Source organism: Eumetopias jubatus, unplaced genomic scaffold, assembly GCF_037043125.1.
Source record: "Eumetopias jubatus isolate StellerSeaLion01/CBP00866 unplaced genomic scaffold, mEumJub1_p1.0 scaffold_4, whole genome shotgun sequence".
Lineage (NCBI taxonomy): Eukaryota > Metazoa > Chordata > Mammalia > Carnivora > Otariidae > Eumetopias > Eumetopias jubatus.
In genome coordinates, this window is record NW_028274810.1 from 86,691,333 (window position 1) to 86,715,580 (window position 24,248).

Here is a 24,248-nt window from a genome sequence, read left to right on the forward strand (position 1 = left end):
TAAATATGTTATCCAAATATGTTAAATGCTTACAGTGATGGTATTCTACCTGTTTGCAGTGCTTTTTTGTTTGTTTGATTTCAGGACACCTACTTTTTCCTGTTGTTCCTAAAAGTACTCCATAGTATATACTTGAAAATAAATTGAAAGTAATCTGACTTTAAGAATTTTGTAATATTTATTATTGAGGGCCTTGCAAAAGTACAGTGGAAATCAACCCTGACCTAAACAGGAAGCACAGGGCTGTGATCCCTGTGAGAAGGAAAATAAAGGAGGTGGGCCCTGTGATTACCCTGGCTTTCTCTCTAGATGTCTCTTCTAACCATGGAGCAGGGAGGGGGATTCCAAGCAGAGCACACTGGTCTTGCTGAACTAAAGAGACAGATTATAGTTCAAGGGAAGCAGAGGCAACTGAAAGCTCTGTGAGTGAGTTCTGGAAAGGGGGAGGAGATAAAGAACTGCCTAGAAATCTCAGAGTCCCCTTGAATCTTTGCTGACCACACACATGACTGGGGTCACACTGAGGGTGACTGGGGAAAGAGTGACCAAGAAGATGTGAGCTAACTGGTTCCCAGACCAGGGAGGTGTTTTGAGTTCCTACCCGCCAGAGTGGAAAGCCCATGGTGCTCACTGAGCACATCCAGTATTGATCGCAGAAGGGCCACATCTTTGCCCTGGGGCTAAAATACCCATAGAGTATAGGTACTCTAGAGCCACCGTAACAAAGCTTAAAAACAAGCCTCACAGGTATCAAACTGAACCAAAAGCAATTAACTGCCTACCAGAATAAAGTCCAGCCCTTTTGAAACCAAGACAACAATGCTAGAACTCACAACCCCAAGATCAAGAGTTGCATGTTCTCCCAACTGAGCCAGCCAGATGCCCCGAGATGTATTTTTTAAATTAAGTTTTTAATTTTAATTCCAGTATAGTTAACATACAGTGTTATATTAGTTTCAGGTGTATAATATAGCAATTCAACAGTTCTATACATTACTCAGGATTCATCATGATAAGTGTACCACTCTTTGTTATATCCAAATCCTGCCCAGATCTTTATTCCAGGAAGTTGTTCAGTCTCTTCAGTTCACAGTGATCTTTTCATCCTTTGTATTGTCATCATTGACTGCATCATTCGTTTGATAACTGAACTTCTATTTATTTGTTGTATTGTTACTTAACTGTGGTTTTATGTCTCCTCAATTAAATTATAAGCTCTTGGAGTCAAGGGACAGATTTATACTTCTTTGTGTCTTTTAGTGTCTACTTGATAAATATTCATTGATTGGTAAGGGTACTATAATTAACCATTAATACAACCTGAAATTAATAGTTTTGTTTAATGGTTGAGAGAACCACATATAAAACATTTAGTTAAATGCTAGATATGTGTAGAACTAGTACTTCCACTACTACTACTATAACTCCTGCTACAATAATCACGACAACTTTTTTTCTTTTTCCTAAGCAAGCTGTGCGTCCAGTGTGGGGTTTGAATTCATGGCCCCAGGATCAAGAGTCACATGCTCTACCAACTGAGTCAGCCAGGCGCCCATCACTATGACTATTATTACAATTGTGTTTGTGCCCTGCACTGTGTTAAGTATTTCATACATGGATTATTTCCTTTTTCTTCACCACAACCTTACAAACTAGGAATCATTGTACTGTAACAGATTAGGAAACAGACAGATTCACTGCTGAGGTCCCGAAGCTAACATCCGGCAGTAGTTAAGTTCAGACCCATTCCCCTGTGTCATGCTGTCCATGCTCTCGCTGTTCTCCAGCACTGCTAATCAGGTTTTGAGGGTTTTGGTAACTGCCTAGTAAACTGAGGTTAGAAAGAAAAGAACAGGTACTTACTTTCCCTCTGCTCAAGGACTTTTCCTTATAAATCCCATCTTTTGAGTGGTGAATAGACCTTGTGAGAGGAAGTAGATGTACAGCTGCCCTTTGCTGCTGACTCTCAGTTGCTGGCGGCTTGGCCCTTAGTGACAGATGAGTGTGTGACACTTTTTCAGGAATGACTTCCTGTTACAGCTGGCAGAATAGAACAGTTGATATGGAATTGCATGGCAGTTTGCACCATAATTCCACTCCCTGGTGTTCAGATGCGGTTGTGATTGCTAGGTCTCTCTCCTTACACTGGTGTATTAACAGTCCCATCCAGGACTGCTGCTTCTGCCTGCTCCATGACCACACGGTGTGTTTGTATGTTGCTCTGAGCTGTCAGCAAAACATTTTGCTGAATCTCCTTTTTTGTTGTTGCTCTGCAACCTTTTTTCCCCTGGCCTTTCTCAGTTGTGTAAAGTCAGTTTCTTTTTTGGCCTTTCCATCCCAGAGAGAAGCTTGAAATATGAAGTGAGGCATCATAGAGATTAAACAAAGAGTTAGGGGTGCCTCGCTGCCTCAGTCGGAAGAGCATGCGACTCTTGATCTCAGGGTTGTGAGTTTGAGCCCCACGCTGGGTGTAGAAATTACTTAAAAATAAAATTTTAAAAAAAATAAAAATAAATAAAATGAATGGTTAGACAGCTGGCAGGATGAAAGGAGACTCAGTGTCTGATACGTGATTCAGCTCTGAATATCTACTTCCTCCCTCTTACTCAAACGTGCCTCTGTATCTAATCAGTGCTTGCTCCAGTGACTTGTCTGTAGGGATCTTAACCTAGTACAGTACTCACTGCTACTTGCAAGAACCAGGAAAGAAAGGTTACACTTAGCCCCATCCTCTTTACCTTTGAGTTAAGGTAGTAAAGTGGGATTAGATATTCTTCCATAAAATCTAACAGTATGTTCCCATATGTAGCACAAGCGCAGGTATTTGGAGAGGAATGGTTTTTGTTTTTGTTTTTTGTTTTTTAAGATTTTATTTATTTGAGAGAGAGAGAGAGAGAGAGCATGCATCAGCAGGGTGAGTGGCAGGCAGAGGGAGAGGGAGAAGCAGGCTCCCCACCGAGCAGGGAACCCGACGAGGGGCTTGACCCCAGGACCCTGGGACCATGACCCAAGCCGAAGGCAGACCCTTAACCTACCTACTGTTACCCAAGCATCCTTGGAGATCACTCTTTCTGTCTTTGGTGATAAATAAAAAAGGAAGCTTTTATAAATGAAGGATACTTTATTGGGGCTTGTGTCAGTTATTGCCATATTTCTAGTAATCTTGGCTCTAAATGAATTTATTTGTAGAGGTTTGATACTTTTGTGTGTTCGTGTTTATTTTTCAGAGCAGCTTGGTTCTTTTTCTTGTTAAACTCGTGTGATTTTTTTTTTCTTTCCAATTTTTTATTTAAATTCTAGTTAAACTCCTGTGTGAATTTAATGCTGAATTAATGACTATAGCTGAAAGAAATCTGTACTTGAGTACCCACAAATACCAGGGGTAAGATTTCTCCGTTTCTGAGTAAAATCATTCAAAATTTATATGTATTCAATCAGTAAAAGTAAGCCCATTTAGATGGATAGTTTGGAGTATTTCAAGCCATTGCATTTTGATGAATTGGGTATTGCTAGAAATTGGCATTAGATTGGGAATGTGAAATGAACTTTGTAACTGGAAGTCATCAGTGATAACATTGTAGATCCTGTGTATTTTAAGTGGTTACAACAGGGAACTTGGGCCAGGGTAGAGATACAAGAAATATTTTATGTGGGGGCGCCTGGGAGGCTCAGTTGTTAAGCGTCTGCCTTCGGCTCAGGTCATGATCCCAGGGTCCTGGCATCGAGCCCCGCATCGGGCTCCCTGCTCGGCGGAAAGCCTGCTTCTCCCTCTCCCACTCCCCCTGCTTGTGTTCCCTCTCTCGCTGTGTCTCTCTCTGTCAAATAGATAAATAAAATCTTGAAAAAAAAATTTTTATGTGAATAAACCTTTTGTTTAGAGATCAGAATACTTTGCAAACAGAATTTCAGTTTATTTTATTTTCAAAATTTCAGTTTAATAAACATCTTCTGAGCATTTTTTTAGTGCAGCCCAAAGCTGAACTAGAAGAATGAATTGAAATTTTTTCTCCATTTGCCAGTCATCATTAGATTAAGAACTAGAATCCAGGTTTCCAACTCTGCTATTTAAATGTATTTTCTTTGGACAACCAGACGATCACACTGAAAAAGAACCTCATTTTGGCTATTTAAGAGGAGGTCTTCTGTGGAATAGTTGATATAGAAAAAAACAACTTTACAGGCTAAAGTAATCCCCCAGTTTTAGCTTTAAGAGCAAAGCTATGATTAGAGCCTAAAGAGTAATAAAGGTAAGAACAAAAGGTGGTATTGCCCCCCAAAGGTAATAGAATGTTATGGAATTACCAGGTGTGAGTGGTTGATAGATGTACAGTGTGCTCAAGGAATAAGATACTGGAATTCAGTAGTCCTGTTTCCTGGGCCACTTTCCCCAAACCAAGTCAAGACAAGAAGGAGCCTTAGATTTATTGAATGTAGGTCATAGCCATTGTCATTACTTTAGGAAATTGGAAATTTCTCCTGGTTTTAGATCACAAATAGGCTTTTTTTGGTTCTTTGTCCACTATAGGAGTTCCATTTCTGTCTCACTATCTCTTTTAGACATTACTCTAGTGACCTAAACTGATTTGTAACTCCTTGTGTTTGGAGGGAGTCTAGTTATATTTGTAGGTTCAGCCTCACCCTGTATTTCAACAGGAAGTGGGTAGGTGCTTAAGTCTATAATGAGGCGTTCTTCCTTGTGGTTGCTGCATGGTAGTGAGGACTGCTGTATGCAACAGTAAATTCATACTTCTTTCAACATTTTAGTAGACAGATTTAGACTACAGTAAGCCTGTGTGTTGTCTGTCATTTTGAAATAAAATTATTTGACTTTTCAATTGGAATTTTTGAACCCCTGTGGAATGCATATTGTTTAACATAAAGAAATTTGTCTCTTGAAAGAGGAAACTGGTCTACAAAGTAAAGCTCTTCTCATATGCCCCCATCCAAAGTGCTGTTAACTGTAGAACAGTGGGAAATGCTGAAGTGAAAGCAGAAGTCCTAATTGCCGCACATATACCATCCCCACATGTTCTCATCCCCTGCTACTGCTGATCAGCGTTTTGGGGGGTGCTTCAAAGAGGAACTGCCTTGAGAAGCATTTCTGTTGTTACGGTTATTGCTGTAGCTCAGATAGACTTCCTTTTGGATGCAACCAGAGAAATCTGCAGGTGTTATCGGTGACCTTGACTATAACTGAACTTTGTATATTTATTTATAATAAACGGCTAGTAATAAATATTACTGCCAGAATGAGCAGTCATCTGTCTTCTGTCCTGGTAATGACAGGAATTCAGAGTGGGATACAGATGAATGTGTCCTCCCTCAAATGTAGCCTTCCTTCGTCACCTTCTTCCTTCCTCTCGGTCTTTCTCACCTCACCCCACTTCTGCCTCAGGGTGTTGGGATCAGAGTGGTAAGAAAGTAGGGCAGATCTCAAAGTCTCCTTTTGACTTTACACTGACCACATATGATATATAAATATTTTGTGATAACTTCTAATTTACAGACTTGTAGAATCTTACTGTGCAAGGGACCTGAAACCTCAGGAAACCTCATCCAGTTTCCAGTTCAAAGCATGAATCCCACTGTGGTACTGACAGTCTAGACTGGTCCACATACCGCCCGGCCATGGCTATCAAGGGGTGCCTAAAGTCTTTTATTTGTTCTCAGACTCATTCTCAAGTCCCTTGGGCTGAAAATAGCCAGGAGTAAAGATGGGGTTGCTGCTGGGTCTGGCTTGCATGTCTGGAAAGCCAGTTTTTCCTTTGGACTTACTTGGGGAGGCAACTCCCAGATCAGTCTGGGAGCCTCCCAGGGTGTAAATAACTTAACCTCAGGACTCTGGAACATCCTTTGGACCATTTTGTATCCTACAGGTCCTAGTAACTAGATGGATCTAGATCTGGAAAAGGGTTTGATTCATAGCCATAATCCATCCCTCTCTACATTTCTTAGACCTGGCACTGGCCTTGTGTTCAGAATGCAATGGATGTTGGATATTGGATGTTGGCCAGTGAGGAGGTTATGGCAACTTCGGTAGAAGCAAATCTGGGAATTTTAGAACTTCTTAAAAATCATCTGGCTTTTTAGTCCCTTTATTTTGCAGATGAGGAAACTGAAGCCCAGAGTGAGAATTACATCATCTTTGATTTAGAAGGCATTGTAGAAGTCATCCAGTCTGACCTCTCAACATCAGCATCTTACAATCTGGGAATGTCTCCCCCCAACATTCTTGATAGCTGCTCATCCAGAGGATTGTACTGGGAACTCATAACCTCTGAAGAAAACCCATTCTAATATAGGACAGCTCTCATTAAAAGGAACTAATAACTAAATTGAAATCTATCTCCGTGTAACTTTTATCTTCTCAGTGGTTCTCATTCCTTTCCTGTGTAACATCTCCCAGGGTACAAGACCTCAAATCTCCAAATTATCAGATATCACTATAGCATATAGTTTCCCTCATCAAAGTAAAATATAACTGAAAGAGAACTTGATTGATTCTATGAAGAGAGGTCATTCACTCTTCCGTGGATCCAAAACTTCTTTTTCCAGCTGAGAACCACTACTTTCTTAGATTTCTTCACTTCCTCTTCTGTCACTGGCACTAGCGTTTACCTCTTCTCATGATACTTTTAATAAACATACGTTTTATCACTCTGTGAACATAGCTGTACCCCGGAGTATCAGTGGAAAGCCGCAAGTAGGACTTGAAGGGATGGACTCACCCCTGCAACCTGTCTGGCTTCTCAGTTCATATTTGCTAGCTGTAGTCTCTCCATTCCTATTGTCTTTTTCTTAGCCTGTGAAGAGTCCCAATTGATCTGTTTACCTCCAGCCTTCTCCTGCCCAAATATAACATCTTTGCTTCTGTTAGAATGATTTGTCTAAAATGCAAATTTGACCATGTCACTTCCTTAATTCAGTGGTTTCTAAACACCCAGTACTCCACAAATTTTCCACTAAATGACTACTGATGATAGAGGAGCCTTTCTCAACTGGATTTCCATGAGAGAATTAAGCCCTAATGCCATTAGGCATCCATTGTATGTAATGTATTAACTTTTTCTCCAATGCATCTGGAATGGTGCTAGTTATGTACAGTCTTGAGGAGAATTGAGAAAATAGTCACTCTAATCATTTTCTTTGTTCTGTGAATCAGATGAGGAACTCAGTGTGAAAGAGTGGAGAGAGAATGTATGTTCTTCAGGAGATCCAGAAGCCTGGCTAGGAGCAACCTCCAGGGGAAAAAAAAAAACAAAAAAACCCCCACTAAATGTCATAAAAGCTTAGGGTTTCATCTTTAAATTTGTGTGAATATTGCATTCTGCCGCATAATATGTCCATAGTTAAAAGTGTTTAAAAATATTTATCAATGAATAAAATTAATTTTATAGGAAGATTTTCCTAGGGTCCATGGAACTACAAATATTTTTCTCTTAGCCCTGTAGTGGATGTTTTATATATGTTAAATTATTTAATATCTCTAGGAAAATTGCTCAAGATCATATAGCTAGTAAGGTGTCAGAGTCTGGGTACTAACCCAAGGATGTTTCAATTCCACAACTTGAAGCTGAGTTGAGTCAAGAGCCTTGGAAGTCTTTGCCCATTTCTAAGTTTATCTTCACTGGAATGTAGGCTTTTTTTGTCTTGGTCAAGTTACTGTTGTGTTTCAGACCATGCATAATTCTGTACTTCTTATGCTGAATATAACTAACTTTGATTATCCAAAAGGAAAATGAACAGTGAATCAGGTAATTCCATATAACAGGCAATCTTGTTTCTCTTTGGTGGTTCTGAAACATATTAAATGGCTTTTTAAAATTTTTTAAAGATTTTATTTACTTATTAGAGAGAGCACGAGTAGGTAGGGTGAGGGGCAGAGGGAGAAGCAGATTCCCTGCTGAGCAGGGAGCCCTTAGGCTCAATCCCAGGACTTCGCGGATCATGACCTGAGCTGAAGGCAGAGGAGGCTTAATTGACTGAGCCACCCAGGCGCCCCTAAATGGCTTTGTTTAGTAGCAGATTTACTTTTCTAATTGTTTTGTCTTGATATTTACATATTGTCATTTCTTGATGACTCTCTAGATGGTTGTGGCAACTAGCTTTTTTGGTAAGAGGAAACCATCTTGCTATTAAAAACTTGGTTCCCCACCCATATGACATAGAGTTGACTCCATTTGTGTCTGCTTACTCAAGGCCCTTGGGAAAGCATAAATAAAGTACCAAGGTGTTAGAAGCGTCCCTGCCCTGGCCCCCAGTTCTACCTGTACCCGGCCATGTGGAATCCGGTTTCCATTAGGTGTCCAGAGAGAACGTCTGGAATGTCTTGTCAGTGGTCACATTCAACACAGAATTTCAAGGGGATCTGGCTTCTTTAGCTCCTCTGAGAAGCCAGAACAAATACTGAAATGATTGCTAATAGAGGAGCTACAGTGACTGTTTTCAGTCATCTCTGGCTGCACCATTGAATTGCTGGTTCTTCTAGAAAGCTTGAAATTTAAGAGCCTGAGAGCATCCAGAGGATGGTGTACAGAGCCCTGTGAGGTTCTTTAATTTGTAACCTCCTACCTCCTTTCTTGTTATAAACTCTTCACCAGTGAGTTACTAATGATTGCTGCATCTTAGTACCTGATAACCCTCTACATCATGTAAAGAGGAGTTTGACTGGAAGGAAAGTCCGGAGTTTGGATTAGATAGAAAACCTGTTGAGTCAAAGGGAAACTTAGCAGAAGAACGGAATGAAAATTATTTCCTTAGACAGTAGACAAATATTCAGGAAACACCTCTGCACCCCAAAGATAGGCACAGCTGCCACACAGTGACTATTAAAGGGAGGTTCAAAGTTATGAGCAAACAGCTGATTCTCTTGGTTCTTGGGCTGTTGCTGTTGGTGACAGGAAATCTTGTTCCCCAAGCTGTTGGCTTCCTGTTTTATTTTTACTCTTAGTAGATCAGAATGTCCATAACAAGGAGCAGTCTGTTCCAAAGGGTTCTACTCCCCCTTTGAGCCTGAAGAGCTTTTTTTTTTCTTTTGGTCAGACAATATGTTGGTTCACTTTTAAGATCTATGATACTTAGCTTGTTTAAGCATTTTGTATTCACAATCAACTTTTTTTGGTGATGAGCTGGTGTTTTAAGATTTAATGTAAGTAAACCTCTGCTTTGCTTTAAAAAAAAAAAAATATATATATATATTTATAAAGAGGAGTTTGCAATATTGGGGATGTGAGTATGTTACCTTTATGCTTTATCTTTTCATTTGAAGTGAATTTGCATTTTCCCTAGCATGAGAACCATTAGGCTGTTGGAAATTTCTTTAGTTCACGGGATACAGAAACAGGACCAGCCCAGTATGCCTTCGGCTGTAGTCCTACCCATTTTGTTGAGACTAAAACCTCCTCCTATCCTTGTAAAGCTAGGAATTTGGTAATCTAATTCTAAAACAATAGCTCAGCATGAACCTGAAGTGGTGGGGGATTTCCTAGGGAAAGGGGCTCAGCTGACAGGATAAGAAATGGTAACTGGAAGGTTTCCGGATCTGCTCCAGACACTTCCTGCTGTCTCAAGAGCCTTTTGGCCCAGGTGTGTTGAACCGGATGCGAGAGAGAAAGGGAGCTGTTGGGTAGAAGAGAAAGGACTAGGGAATCTTATAGCACAGTTTGCTCAGCATCGTGTTTGACATATTGAACATGTAAAATTTTCCTTGATATTCTTTAATTCTGTCAATTTACAGACGAAACTTTAGTGTTAATAGACACTGGCAGCTAGTGTTTAGTTGTACATTAACAGTCATCCATCAGGGAAGAACTGGAGAAGTCCTGATATAGATCAGTAGAATCACTATTGGCAGCTTAATTTCATTGTGGAGATTATCGGATGACAGTAGCTCTTTTTTGATCCTTATAATTGATCATCTGGAATCTGATCTGTCCTGATTATGGACACACCAAGGATAGGATCCATCCAGACCATCCAGAGCCTGCTGAATGGACTGTTTTCTGACCATGCCTCCTTGCCTCTAGAGACTCTTGTTGGTTGGAGCACAGTTGTTATTTTAAGGTTTTTAGGTTTTTATGCTGCCTCTGTAAGTCAGCCAGCAGTTACCAGTTCAGAATTTCTAAACTTATCCAGCAAACCTTAAAGATTGTGGGGGGGGGGGGCTTAAAAAAGAAAAAAATGATGGGGGAGAGAAGATTTTTTAAAAGCTGTTTTAGATCAGAGCAAGACAAAAGGGAAAAAAAAAAGACTCACACAGCCCTAGTGTGCCTGGAATTTGTGGTTGAGTAATACTTTCCTGTTATTTCTTTTTTAGGTTGTTTTTCATCATTCAGAACATTGCCTGAAGCAGGTCCACCATGCCGTTAGTAACGAGGAACATCGAGCCAAGGCACCTGTGCCGTCAGACGTTGCCTAGCGTTAGAAGCGAGCTGGAATGCGTGACCAACATCACCCTGGCAAATGTCATTCGACAGCTGGGCAGCCTGAGTGAGTGCCGCAGAGAGCCTGTGCTTTGCCCTCAGGGGTCGTTGGTGCTCTTTATTTAGTTTCCTTCTCCTCCCGTGTTCCTATTTCTCCCCCATCTGCCTTCCCTAGGTAATGTGAAAATGTAAACCACCCCCCCTTCCCGAAAGAGAGGTTCCTTTTTGGTACAGATTCTTCCCCTCAACCCTTTCTTCATCTACCACTACCCTCTAGGTTCCCTCCACCTCCCCCTCCACCTGCTTCAAAAGAAATCTGTGGGAAGGGTAGCAGGAAGGGCTGCAGCAGAAACTGCAGATGGAATGACAGAGCAGAATTCTCTGTGTGTAAAGTGGGAGGTTCACAGAGCAGTATCTTGGGTTGGGGAATGTGCCTGTAATTGCACGAGCTGTTCGATGTAGCTGACTTTGTTGAAGCCTCAAATGTGCCAATAGTCTTTATCTACCCCCTCCCCCCAACTTTTCTTCCCAAAGAGGAGTAAAGCAAACATGCACTCAGAGCGATTCTAGCTGACTTGTCTACGCTGGTAGACATTTAATTGTGCTGCAAGCCCCCAGGTCCAAGTTCAGGGTACAAATTACTTTTGCAGTCTCTAGGGTATTGGGAGTTTTGCAAGCTGCGTTTACACACAATGACACAAAGTGTAGCTGGAGCCATTCTTCTCTAGGAGGAAGATGGGGTTACCCCGTCTGTTTTGGAGCTGACGGAAAGCCAGCTCAACGATACTTGTTTTTGTTTTTTTAATTGGCAAGAATGAATGAGACTGCCTTGGGTGGGGTACATGCATGGGTTTGGATTTCCCTCTGAATCTATCTGATTTTGTTTGAAGCTGAGGTATGGGAAGGGCAGATGCTTGGATAGGCTCTGCATTTGTCTACTGCCATTCCAGCTCCCATAAGAACGTCCATCAAGTTGCCATTTTAGTGATCTTCCTTAGCAAAGGCATCTTGGTATGAATTAATTCAGACACTCACCCCTCCTACCACATCACTGCCCTTATAAGGTGAAGGCAGTGGGAATATCAGGAAAGCCTGCCTTCCCCCAGGTAGTAACAGGCCCTACCTTTAAAACAGGGCCCTGAGGAGACAGAGCTCTGTGACCAAATGACGTATGGGGTCTGCGATTCCTAAGCCTTTACCTAGCTCGGTTGATCCAGGGCTTAGGGAAACTTGGATGGGGTGTCATGAAGAAACGAAACGCTGCCAGTGCTGGTCTTAACACAAAGGAACACTCATAGCAGTGCAGCTGACAGGGAAGCACGTGAAGGTGGTGGAGAGCCTCACCGCTTCTTAAAAGCATCGTTTCTGCTTCTGTCACCCTGAGAAGGCCAAATGGGTAGAAGTCAATCACACCCTGGTTCCTTCTCCATAGGACAAAGGACATCTAGCTAATAATGCTTCTTACTCTCACTCAGCAGGAGTTAGGCTCTCTCTCAGGTGTTTTTCCAGGGTGGTGTTGATGGATGTCATTGCTCACTCTCCCACTTGTGATCAGACCACTCCTCTCTGGAGGAAGCCAATCTGAGGGCCAGGGTTGGTTTGTGCCAATGGAAATAAGATTTCCTCATGTTGTGGAGCTAACTGACCCTTTATTCATCAATAAACATGTATTGAACGTGTTTTATGTGCCAGATGCTGAGGGAATACAGCGATAATAAGAAATGGTCTTCGCCTTCCAGGAGCTCATAATCTACCAGAGGAGACAGAAATAAATAATTCTTAAGGGGAGAGGGTGAGAGGGGGACTCACATTTGTTGATTGCCTACTTTACACCAAGTTTTAATAGGATCTTGTCATAGATGATCTCATTTATTCCCCTTGATGATCCTTTGAGGGTAGGTGGTGGTATTCCCATTTTTCAGGTAAAGAAATGAAGACTCAGAAAAGTAAGGTAAGGGTGCCTGGGTGGCTCAGTTGGTTAAGCGACTGCCTTCGGCTCAGGTCATGATCCTGGAGTCCCGGGATCGAGTCCCGCATCGGGCTCCCTGCTCAGCAGGGAGTCTGCTTCTCCCTCTGACCCTCTTCCCTCTTGTGCTATCTCTCATTCTCTCTCTCTCTCAAAATAAATAAATAAAATCTTTAAAAAAAAAAAAAAAAAGAAAAGTAAGGTAACTTGCCTAGAGAGAGAACAACAGCCAGTACGAGGTAAAGTCAGACTTCCAAAAAATTTCTCAGCTCTATCCTGTACTCTCTGTCTCTGCCAACACTGCCCTGGTTCAGACCTTCGTTGACTTTCACCTGAACGATTGCTTATCCTCCCTCTGGCTCCCCTTTCTCTGATCAACCCTCTTAAATCTATAAACCTAAAAATCTTGTAAATCTTAAACTTGTATCCCTGCTAGAGTGGTCTGCTCAAAACGCAAATCTCACTTTTTACTTTTGTAATTCTGAATTGTTTGCTTTCTGAAAGTTGAATCTATTAGCTTTTGCAATTTAAAAAGTGTGTGTGGTTTTTTTTAAGATTTTATTTATTTATTTGAGAGAATTTGAAAGTAGAGAGAGCACAAGCAGGGCGGAGGGGAGGAGCAGAGGGAGAGGGAGAAGCAGGCTCCCCACTGAGCAGGGTGCCCGACATGGGGCTCCATCCCAGAACCCTAAGATCATGACCTGAGCTGAAGGCAAACGCCCAACAGACTAAGCCACCCAGGTGCCCCTAAAAAGTGTTTTTATTTTTTTTTATTATTTATGTACTTACTTTTTTAAAGATTTTACTTATTTATTTGTCAGAGAGAGGGAGAGACGGTGCGTGTGTGCGCCACAGCAGGGGGAGTGGCAGGCAGAGGGAGAAGCAGGCTCCCTGCTGAGCAAGGAGCCTGATGTGGGACTCCATCCCAGGACCCTGGGATCATACCTGAGCCAGAGGCAGACACTTAATGACTGAGCCACCCAGGTGTCCCTAAAAAGTGTTTTTGTTGTTGTTGTTGTTTTTTAAAGAATTTATTTATTTGACAGAGAGAGACACAGCGAGAGAGGGAACACAAGCAGGGGGAGTGGGAGAGGGAGAAGCAGGCTTCTCGCTGAGCAGGGAGCCTGATGCGGGGCTCGATCCCAGGACCCTGGGATCATGACCTGAGCCCAAGGCAGATGCCTTTAAATCTCCCCTGTTCCTCACTGTGGGATTGTGTAAGTTTCTTGGTCTGGCATTCAAGACTTCAAGACCTGCCTTCCTTTCCAGTCTCATTTTTTGCAATCCATCTTCTCCCATTTTACAATCTTTCTAAAAGAATTTCTTTCTTTCTTTCTTTCTTTTTCTTTCTTTCTTTTTCTTTCTTTCTTTCTTTCTTTCTTTCTTTCTTTCTTTCTTTCTTTTTCTTTCTTTCTTTCTTTCTTTCTTTTTCTTTTTTTTTAATGAAAAAGGAGGAAAAATGGGAAAAAAGGAAGGAAGAAAGAATGAATGATCAACTACCTGTAGTACTTCTGAGATAGACCATAGTCTCTCATACTTGCATGCAGTGCCCTTGCAGTTGAGCCTCCTGCCTGGAGAACTCTCACCATCCTTGTAGCTGATCTTCAAGGCCTAGCTTAAGGACCTCCTACTCCAGGCTGGACTAAGTGCTTCTCTGAGCTCCTATTACATGCCTGTAATTACTACCTACCACATTATATTGAAAATTATCTGTATCTCTTAGACTAATTTAAAAGTTCTCTGAAGGCAGAAATCATGTCTTGTTTGTTCTTAAACCCCAGTGTTTATCTTGTGTAGCATCTGGCACCCAATAGAAGCTCAGTAAATGTTTGTTGAATGATTCATGCCTATAATCTCTCCACCATTGCCTGCTGTTGGTACATAGAGAATACAGGGAAGGAAGTAATACTTTTATGGGGAATCAGTGCATGGTATGGGAGTATAGGGAGAGTTAGGGAATGCTTCATAGAGGAGGTGAGATTTGAACCAGGCCTTGAAAGATGACTAGAATTTCATTTCGCAGACAGTGGGGCAGGAATAGGCTCATATGTGCTTTGCATTCATGACCTTGGCCTCATGGCCTCAGGTACTACAGCCAGAAGTGCCTGGTCTAGTAGACAAAATCTGATTATGGAATGGATAAAGCACAAAACTAAAAATTCCACAGTCTTGGATTGCCCCATAATAGCATATCCAGAATTTTTATTTTCCCTCAGTGCAGAGAGATTGGCATTTCACATATTAGGTTGCCATATCTTAGGAAATACAGGCACAGCCAGCCAGCCTGCACTTTTGAATCAGTATCCCGACCACCCGGTAGAATGGAACCCTCACTTGGGTAATTAAGAAATCATGCTATGATACTGGGTTTTCTGAGTGTAGTGGGGCCATGCCACTGGGGGCCTCCAAGACTCTCACTTAGACTTCAAGCAAGAGCAGCGTCACATTTGTAAAATACAGCTTTACCTGTTCACTTCTGCGTAAGATTTCATTTGAACAGTTCTGCTAAGGGGGAAAAAAATTGAAGACTGCTTTTGGACTCTCTTGCAAAATATGGTTGATAACTATTATGAATGTCCTGATGAGATAGTGGGTCTGTCTTGGTAATCTGAATGAATGAAATTTAACTCTGAACAAGGTACTTTGGTTTTCTCCTGTATAAGGATCACACTTCTGTTTTCAGAGATTGGAGTAATATTTAGTACTTGAAGAATAGGAACTATCATATTACTGACAGGAATTATATCTTAAATTTCCTATAAGTGTAAAACAGCATATTTAGATACTCACAGTCTTGAAAGTCGTCTGATGTGGTTGAGCAATATAAGGAAGAATTTTGTTGTAACAACCTAACATTTTTAGCTCATTTAAACCTATGACAGTTTGGTAAGGTTGATACAGTTACCCCCATTTTACAGATGAGGAAATTGAGGCTGAGACATTGTGACTTGCTGAAGAGTATACAGGTATAAATAGAAAGAACTGAGATTAACTCCACATTTTTCTGATTGAAGTCCGCTGCTTCTTCCATGTATCATCTTGTAGTTCTAAGTAGACCCAGGGCCTGATGTGATGATGTGACGATGGGGAAACCTTACCACCACCTCAGTCCCTCTTCAGATAGCATTTTCAGTATTTGCATGTTTATATGTTGGGGGTAAGATTTTGTCTTGAAAATCACTGTGTCCCATTCAGCCACTACTTGCACTGCCACTACTCCCTTCACCGAGGAGGAGGAAATCCTGGGTATTCTCTTGGTGCCTTAAAGGTGGGTTGATTCAGGTTTTTCTTTTCCTCCAGAATAGCTAGTCAGTTAACAGATTTATTTGTTTGTTTGTTTTTTTGTTTGTTTGTAATCCCTACACCCAATGTGGGCTCAACTTCACAACCCCAAGATCAAAAGTCACATGCTCTACCAACTGAACCAGCCAGGTGCCCTGGTTAACATATTTTTGAGCCTGGTTTATTTTTCACATGTAATGTTGCATGTTTGTCTGTTTTAGCTTTCCAATCACAGTTTTCTATTACCTGGGTGAACATGATGCAGTATGGTTTTTATAGGAACTTAGCTGAGTTATGGATAGAGATCAGATAGGATCCTCAGCCTGCGGAACAGAAATGCAGCTTTGTTAGCCAGTTTGTGTTCTTTGAACCCAAGAGCTTCCCATGGTTGTTTAAATCACAAGATTGTTCAGTATGCAGAGACTTGTTCCTTCCTGATTAGAAACTCCTTACTGACTAAGTTTACCAGCAATTCGGAATACGCTGTTGATTGGTCTTGTCCTTACTCTCCAGGTTACACTGGGAAGGTGAGCAGCAGTTCACCGTGAAGATGCAGTTTTGGCCTTTTGACTAAATGTTTTTCCCCTCACGTGTGGACTAAGCACAAATATAGTTTAGAAGCTAAAAATCAGAGCCTACTTAAAATAGTTCTCAGTAGTTTCTTTGGTTGGGCACTGTCACTTATGCCTACCTTCACCTTGCACATAAGAAACTCAGATGGTATATTTATTCATGTGTGCCGCTTTTCATTCCTAGCAAGAATATGCTTTGTGGCTTGGAATGACAATATGGAGGTAGTGTCAGATTGCTGGTAGGTTTCTTTGGCTGCAAATTCTCCTTGCATACCAGGGTTGAAAGTACGGAACTCTTCTTTTTCTAAAAAATAAGATACTGTGGAAGGAGAACACTGGTATGTTGGTTTTCAGGGAGGGCTTGAAAATTTCAGCTTTTCACTTGTTCCCTGAGATGTAGATTTGAAAGCTTATAACCTAAAGCAAAGACTTCCAAAGTTGTAGGTTATAGAACATAAGATAACTTTTCACCCCTTAGAAGTTATACGTCTCTGCTATGAGTTGTTGATAAGTTCAGGGCCCCTCGATACCACAACTCATCATGGTTGTTGAATGTACTTTGGAGGTTCCATTGAGGATGTAATTTCTTATTTTTCATGTTAATTGTAGACACCTACAAGGTCCTTGTAACTCCCAGTCTGTTTGCCGGAACCATTTTACAAGGTGCTTTTACAGAGCAGCAAGGGGCTAAGGGCTATAGGCAAATGTGTAGACACATTGTCTACTCTTCCAGGATTAATTTTTTGTATTGTACCTTTTGATGTTACTCAGCCTGCATTGAGTTCATGATTATTCAGTTTGCCAAGAAGACTATGAGAGAACAAATGCAGACTGCTCAGGCTATGGAGGGTGCGTTTCTATCTCCAAGAGCAAGCATCTGCATGTAACCCAAACCATCTTAGGGGGTGGGTGTGTGTGTGTGTTGGGGAGGGGAGAATAAGATCTAAGATCTTTAGTAGCAAGTTTTTCTAACCATTTAGTCATTTTTATGCTCTAGTGACTTGGTTTCTTTGTTCTTTCAGGTAAATATGCAGAGGACATTGTTGGAGAGCTCTTTACTCAGGCAAATACCTTTGCCTCTCGGGTAAGCTCCCTTGCTGAGAGGGTCGACCGCCTACAAGTTAAAGTCACTCAGCTGGATCCCAAGGAAGAAGAAGGTAAGTAAGGAAGCTGAGCTCAGCATCTGTAGGCTTTCCTGAGCAGTTTCTTAGGATTTTTTTCTCCTGATTTATAAAAAAGTGAGGGGAAAAAAATCACAGAGACCTGTGGAGTTCTGCTTTGAAATGACACAAGCCTGGGTGGTGTAAAGAAACCTTTTTAGCTCTACCACACCCCCACACGCTCCCTTTCTCCCATTCCCCCAATTCTTGCTCAAATCCCCCCTCCCCCAATCGTATTTTGTTACCATAAAAGTACTTGGAAGATTCATTCCTCTTAAGGAGAGGCCTGCTAGATCTGGCCACATAGTAAACCTTTGTGTTGCCTCATTTTGTTCGGTCGTGAAATGGCTGGGCTGCTGACAGCCTTGTGGGGCTTCCCCAGAGGGGGGAGAAAAAAAAAGCCTGGCTGCAGACAGGCACAGCCAAGAAATGCAGCAGCTGAGGCCTCTCAGACTGGTGTGACTCAGTGTTTGCTCAGATAGCCTGTCGTCCATTTTCTCCTGCCTTCCATCTTCTCTCAGTGTCACTGCAAGGAATCAACACCCGGAAGGCCTTCAGAAGCTCTACTATTCAAGACCAGAAGCTTTTTGACAGAAACTCTCTCCCAGTACCTGTCTTGGAAACATATAACACCTGTGATACTCCTCCACCTCTCAACAATCTTACCCCTTACAGGTAACCTGGCTAGTTCCTCCCTGTGTTGACCTGTGGTTAACAGCACTAGATGGTCTTTTTATTTAAAGATGTTTACATCAGAGGATTGTATCCAAAAGCTTACTACCTACCCCAGAGTTGTTTGTGGCAGCAGCAGCTAATGTTTACCATATAAACACTTGTCACTTATTGTTTGGTTTCTAAAATTCATAGTAAATATGATATATACTGGAAGTTTGCTATAGCACTGCATGCTGCAGAGTTTAATTTGGTGTAAGCCAGGTCCATCCTGGATTCCATCCAAGGAATTCGGTTATTATAGAACCAAAAGGACTTTGTTACAGAGCAGTCCTAAAGCATGCATCCCAGGGGCAACATTCTAGCAAGGCTCCCACTTACTCGGAAACCACTAGATTACCAGATGTTTGGGTGTGTTAGTGGGGCTAGCTTTGTGGACTGGCTGCTCTGGGCCCTCAGGGTCCTTCCAAAGCTTAAGGAATAATTGGCATTCTTCCAAATGAGTGTTCACTTTGTTTAGAACATCCTTTTGACATTCCCCTCTGCAAGGACCAACACTGCTGCAGCTAAACTTGAGAAAGAAGGTAGCGTTATAGACAACTTAAGCCCCTCCCCCCCTCCAGTGGTCTGTAGTGTGATCATCCTGCAAAAAACCACTGAGCAGGGGCAGAAAGTGAATATTTATCTTCCTTGTATCCATAAATATCTTTGGAGCAGGTAAAAAGTAATTACAGATAGCTGGAGGCAGATGTCTTCTGCAAGACATGGGTGTACTGCAAAGTAAAATGTGTGTGTGTGAAACTCAAGGACACCCACCTGATCCAGGGAGCTGGGAAATAGGAGCATGGTAGCTATTCACACAGATAAAAGTACATAGCATCTATCCCATAGCGTCTATCCTTTGTTATTACTGTGTAAAATTATGTCTGTACCTTCACTTTCAAAGGGACTAGCTAGCAGAGCAGGACAGAGATTTGACTCTGTAGCTTCCATCATTTATTGAGCTAGATTTGGGCAGAGAGGTTTCAGGGCACGAAGGGAGTGTACACCTGATACTGAAGGGAGTGTGACGTATGACATAAGGCTTGTGTAATAGGATAGGGTAAACAAATGATATTAAGACAAGTTTATTTTTCAGTTAATGGTATTTTCCTTTTTATTATTCTTCTCTCAATTATCTGGATTTGGCCTAACAGAAATGAGCAGTAGTGTAGCTAACTCAGAACAAGATTTAATATAAAAATCATTAGTGTTTGATTTGGAAATGCTTTCTGTGTGTCGTGACAGGCCAGGGAATAGAATTGCCTTTCTAATTCTTTTTAGTTTAGGATAGTGCTAAAATAAATGTCCACCCTGACCACATGCTTTCTAGAAAGAGAGAGGGACTTAGTCATGCCAAAGTGCAGGATTCCATCCAGTCATCAAATCTGGCAGGTAACCCTTACATGGATACTCAGTAGCACTCTCGGTACTTCTGTCACAGCCACTAAAAGATGATAATTAAATCTCGTCATTAAACAGCTGTCCATCTGTTCTCACTGGGGCCCCCTTGTGGTTGGGGGGTGGGGTGGGGATGCGGAGCTATTCTAGAAGGGAGCAAGAAGGTGGATTGCTATGGTTACCTGTTTTTACAAAGGAATAACGGCTGCACACATATATGCTTTCACATGTATATATCTATATATAATGTACACATGTGCGCCTCCACATTGGTGTACAGGTTTCACGTGGGTGGGAAGCCACTAATGCTTCCTAGAGAGTCCTGGGGAGTTGGTGGGAGAAGGGGAACCAATGGCAGGAATCCCCTCTGATGTGCCAGGATATCAGGACATCCTCAGGGAGATGTCTGTAGCCATGCAGATCATTAGAAATAATCAGGATCCCTGCTGCTCTAGCCTATTCTTGCCCTGACCATGCAAATTCCTCTACCAGGAATTGAAAGTAAGGCTAAGTTTCTTAAAAAGCCAGATAAGTAAAGAGGTGCCATTCAGGGGGCATTGGAATGCTGGTAGGGAAGAGGAAATATGCAGTCAGTTTGAATGACTTCTTGATTCCTCAGTGTAAAAACTGCTAACTGGTAGGTATTTGGAATACTGGATTTGGTTGGGAGCTCATCTGTCTACTGACAGCTACTTGTCTTCATTTCTATCCCAGGGACGATGGGAAAGAGGCACTCAAATTCTACACAGACCCTTCGTACTTCTTTGATCTTTGGAAGGAGAAGATGCTGCAGGACACCAAGGATATCATGAAAGAGAAGAGAAAGCATAGGGTGAGGGGAAAGGGGCCTCTGTTCTACACATCAGTAGGCACGATTGTGGAGGGGGATAAAAAGGAAGCCGGTCTTATATGAAGTAATCATTCCGAGTGGCTGCTTGCTTGGATGCCAGGTGAAACTCTTTAAAAAATGTGTCCACTCCAAGCACAAGCAAGATGAAAGTATAAATCACACCAAAAATGTGTTTGTTCCCCCTAGCGCTATTAACAATTGAGTATATTCAGGCTGAGTTTTAGAAATTGACTTTTCTATTCACCATTTATTTCTCTTGCAATTTGCACCTGACTCTGCTGGACACTCAAGCTAGGCTAGTCCCTTCCCGCCAGTTTTGCAGTTCATTTCTCACAGAGCAGCACAGGGCTCTACAGTGTTTGATTTACAAACAGGGACAGTTTAACACCTTCACTACTGATTGGGTGGGGTGGGATGAGGGCATAGGCCTAGTTTTGGGAGCCACTCCTCTCCCCATAGACCTCCAGTGATGTGTGTAAGCATATGACCTACCAGTTGCAACCTCACAATCCCATTAGCATGGCTGCCGGGAGGCCCAAGAGAGCACCAGGGGCGAGTGCAGCTGCACAGGCTGAGAAACTCCTCATTGGTAGTTTGATTTTGTTTTGTTAACTGTTTCCTTATACTTGTCCCAGAGACAGTGACTGACCTTCGTGGCAGAGTGAGTGACAAATAGCTTTTTACTAACTTCCTAACAATTAGAGCTGCTCAGAAACATGAATGAGTCACCCAAAGAGATAGTGAGTTTCCCATCTGTAGAGGCGTCTGAGGGTTGGATTAAGTGAATGTGTTTCACCTTGGGAGGTGGTTTGGACTAGATGACCTCTAGGTCATTCCAAAACCAGTAATTCTATAAATTCTCTAGTTACTGTATGTTCCCTAGGCAAATCATGTCTTGGGTGTGCATCCTTGAAGGTGGATGGAATTTTAATGAAGGACTTCGGAATAATGTTTTACAAAGGCTTTTCTGTTTCTTTTCATTATAGAAAGAAAAGAAAGATAATCCAAATCGAGGGAATGTAAATCCACGTAAAATCAAGACACGGAAGGAAGAATGGGAGAAGATGAAGATGGGACAAGAATTTGTGGAATCCAAAGAAAAGCTGGGGCCTTCTGGGTAGGTGATGCCTTCGTTTTATTGGTAGCATTCTTCGAAGGGCCTGGGGCCCTGGGGGCAACAGTCTGACAGCTCTGGTGTGACACCTTTCACACCCCACTGAAGTCTGCCTGTGTGGCTAAGATCAATACCACTATGAATCAGCTACCTGGATGTGCATCCATCTGGTGATTAGAATTTGCTAAATAAATCAAGAGACTCGGCAGTTTGAATGAGGTGACTGTAGTAGTCTAGAAAAGAAAGCCCATGGCTTCGGATGCCCTTGCTCTGCCAGACACTCATATGTCTGTGGGCCTCAAAGGAAAGACTGGAAAGAGAAGAAAAGTGGTCTTGGGAGCTCTTTGCCTCCAGAGCATTGATTTGAAGGTCGTGCCTAAGAGCTGGGCATTTCACAGGAGTGGAGAGGGCCAGGCAGAGAATTCGTGCACATCACCAAAGCAACTTTTCAGTCAGCCTTTGTCAGTCTCGGGAGAGAGGCTGGCCAAGGGGCTGAAAGCAGACCTCAGAGACACTGTGGGAAAGGTCGCTCGGCCACTATTGAGGCTATATATCTCCATGGGGAAACAGTAGATGTCAGGCTGACCCATTTCCCAATACCAAATCACACTGGAGGTTTAAAAGGAAAAAAAAAATTGGTTTTGAGCTTGGTTGATGCTTATCCTGGTGTCCGACCTGTGTGACATTCAAAGCCAAGTCACCACGACTGCTTGGCATGAGTGTTGCCCTGGTTTTTTTCTCTAAATACATTGCATCCTGGCTGTCAGAGAACCATGCCAGCCAATGCCGGGTGTCTAGGAATGTTAAAAGGAAAGAGTTGAGTTGTTCTTGCTTTTAGGAATAACTCTACCATGAAAATCTTGACTTTTAAAAATCTTGACACTTCTGACACTTGTTCTTCCTGGATTAAGAGATTTGTTTTAAAGAGTGATGAAGATGGTGAGAGAAAAAATGAACATTTCTCTCTACAGGGAAATCAGCCCTGAGGGTACCTTCATTACCTTCACCTCCCAGTAAAAGGGACCATTTTGTTCCATGGCCCCATCCTGTTCAGACAGGCCTTGTCCTAGGTTCTATGACTGTGAGGCCAGAATCTTGCATGTTCAGAATGCCAGATATTATGTGTTTGGTTTCTGTTGTGTGTGTGTGTGGAATGGGGCTGGTGAAAATGAGGACTTTGCCTCCCATTTTCCTGTTGTCCAAGAAGTTTGGGATTGGGCTACATGGCTGGTCTGCCTGGGTATGCTTGTTGGTGAACCTATAAAGAGATGTACTAAACCTACAGGGCTCCAGGCCTTGGGGATTTTCTGTATCAGAGTATCATTTGATTCATTAGTTCCTCCAGCTCTCTTCTCTCCGGGGTCTGTCTGAGATGAGTTCTTTAGAACCCAGAGTGGTGGAGAGAAGGGGGAGATGGAGCAGAACCAACCATATTTTGCTAGCTGCAGCTTGGTGTATTTGTGTCATTTGGAGGTTTGTTGTTCACCCAAGGCCCAGTGGTCTGAGGGGCAGGTTTTCATGAGGCACAGGCCCTAGCACCCTCCTTAAGTTGGCAGCTCATCGTGTTGGCTAAGAGAGCTGGCAGGGAGACCAAGTCTAGCTACCACACAGCAACTTGTATTTGTCCTCAGCTTGGTTTTGCAATCAAATGCCTCCTTGGCCTTTGAGTACTCCAGAGGCTTGCTGACCTCCAAACCAGGCTGTGTGCCAGTCACGTGTTTGCAGCTCACTAGCCTTGGGGCTTGGCTTTGCCCTTTGCCACAAGATAGACTTTGGGATTTGGGTATAGGCTGCTCTTAACATTTGGGAGAGAATTTAAAAGAACTGCTGGGTTTGACAAGTCCAACCAGCCCTGGGAAAGGAACAGCATGGTTTAGATTACCTGTGTTGAATCCCATTCCTCTGAATCCAGCAGGAATATCTGGGAGATATTTAACAATAGAATTTAGTCCTAAATTTTAATCCTGAATTTAGTCCTAAATAAAATTTCAGAATGGCAGAAAATATGTGGGGAATATTCTTACTTCTTTCTTCCTAAAAGCTTTTGTATCAAATGCATTTTTGTAGGGTCTCTTTAAAAAAACCAAAAGCATGAGAGTACCACTCACACTTTTTAAATGACAGTTTTAGCATTGGGTTCATTTTCAGGTATCCACCCACCTTGGTGTACCAGAACGGCAGTATTGGCTCTGTTGAAAATGTGGACGGAAACAGCTACCCACCGCCACCGCTGTCAGACTCCACTTCTCCACCTTCTCCTTCCTTCTCTGAGGATAGCTTGCCTCCCCCACCAGCAGAATTCAGGTAAATGGTACTCTTTCTCCTGTCACTCTGGGTGGTTACATACTCAAGAACAAAATAAGTGTTCTTCAGGGTGCCGGGCTGGCTCAGTCAGTGGAGCGTGCGACTTTTGATCTCAGGGTTGTGAGTTCGAGCTCCGTGTTGGGTATAGAGATTACCTAAAAAAATAAAATCTTAAGGAAAAAAAAATAGAACAAAATAAGTGTTCCAAATTCAGGGCAGGACCAGTAAAATAACTTGAGGCAAGTCTGTCTAGAGAATAGAAGTAATTAACATTTTATTGAAGTGCCTGTAAGGTGCCAGACATTATGCCAAACACTGTATATGTTGCTTCATCCTCACAACAGCCCTCCTGCAGTAGGTACCCATTTTACAGATGAGTAAATGGTGAGGCACAAAGAGGTCAGTGATTTTACCTAAGGCCACACAGCCAGTCAGAGGCAGAGCCCTGATTGGAAAGCAGGTCATTC

At 42.3% G+C, this 24,248-nt stretch overlaps 1 protein-coding gene across 3 annotated transcripts in view; it reads left to right on the plus strand.

Moving 5' to 3' along the window:
• The window catches only part of WASF2 (WASP family member 2), a 74,772-nt gene that overhangs the window by 43,635 nt on the left and 6,889 nt on the right, over positions 1–24,248 (plus strand). For 2 of the 3 annotated variants that reach the window (XM_028114001.2, XM_028114002.2), the window contains exons 2-7: positions 10,316–10,488; positions 17,264–17,398; positions 17,923–18,076; positions 20,228–20,345; positions 21,350–21,480; positions 23,608–23,781. In XM_028114001.2, the coding sequence (XP_027969802.1) occupies positions 10,359–10,488; positions 17,264–17,398; positions 17,923–18,076; positions 20,228–20,345; positions 21,350–21,480; positions 23,608–23,781 (842 nt within the window). In that variant the 5' untranslated portion in view covers positions 10,316–10,358. The remainder of the gene's footprint in view (positions 1–10,315; positions 10,489–17,263; positions 17,399–17,922; positions 18,077–20,227; positions 20,346–21,349; positions 21,481–23,607; positions 23,782–24,248) is intronic. The other variant, XM_028114003.2, reaches the window with a different exon arrangement.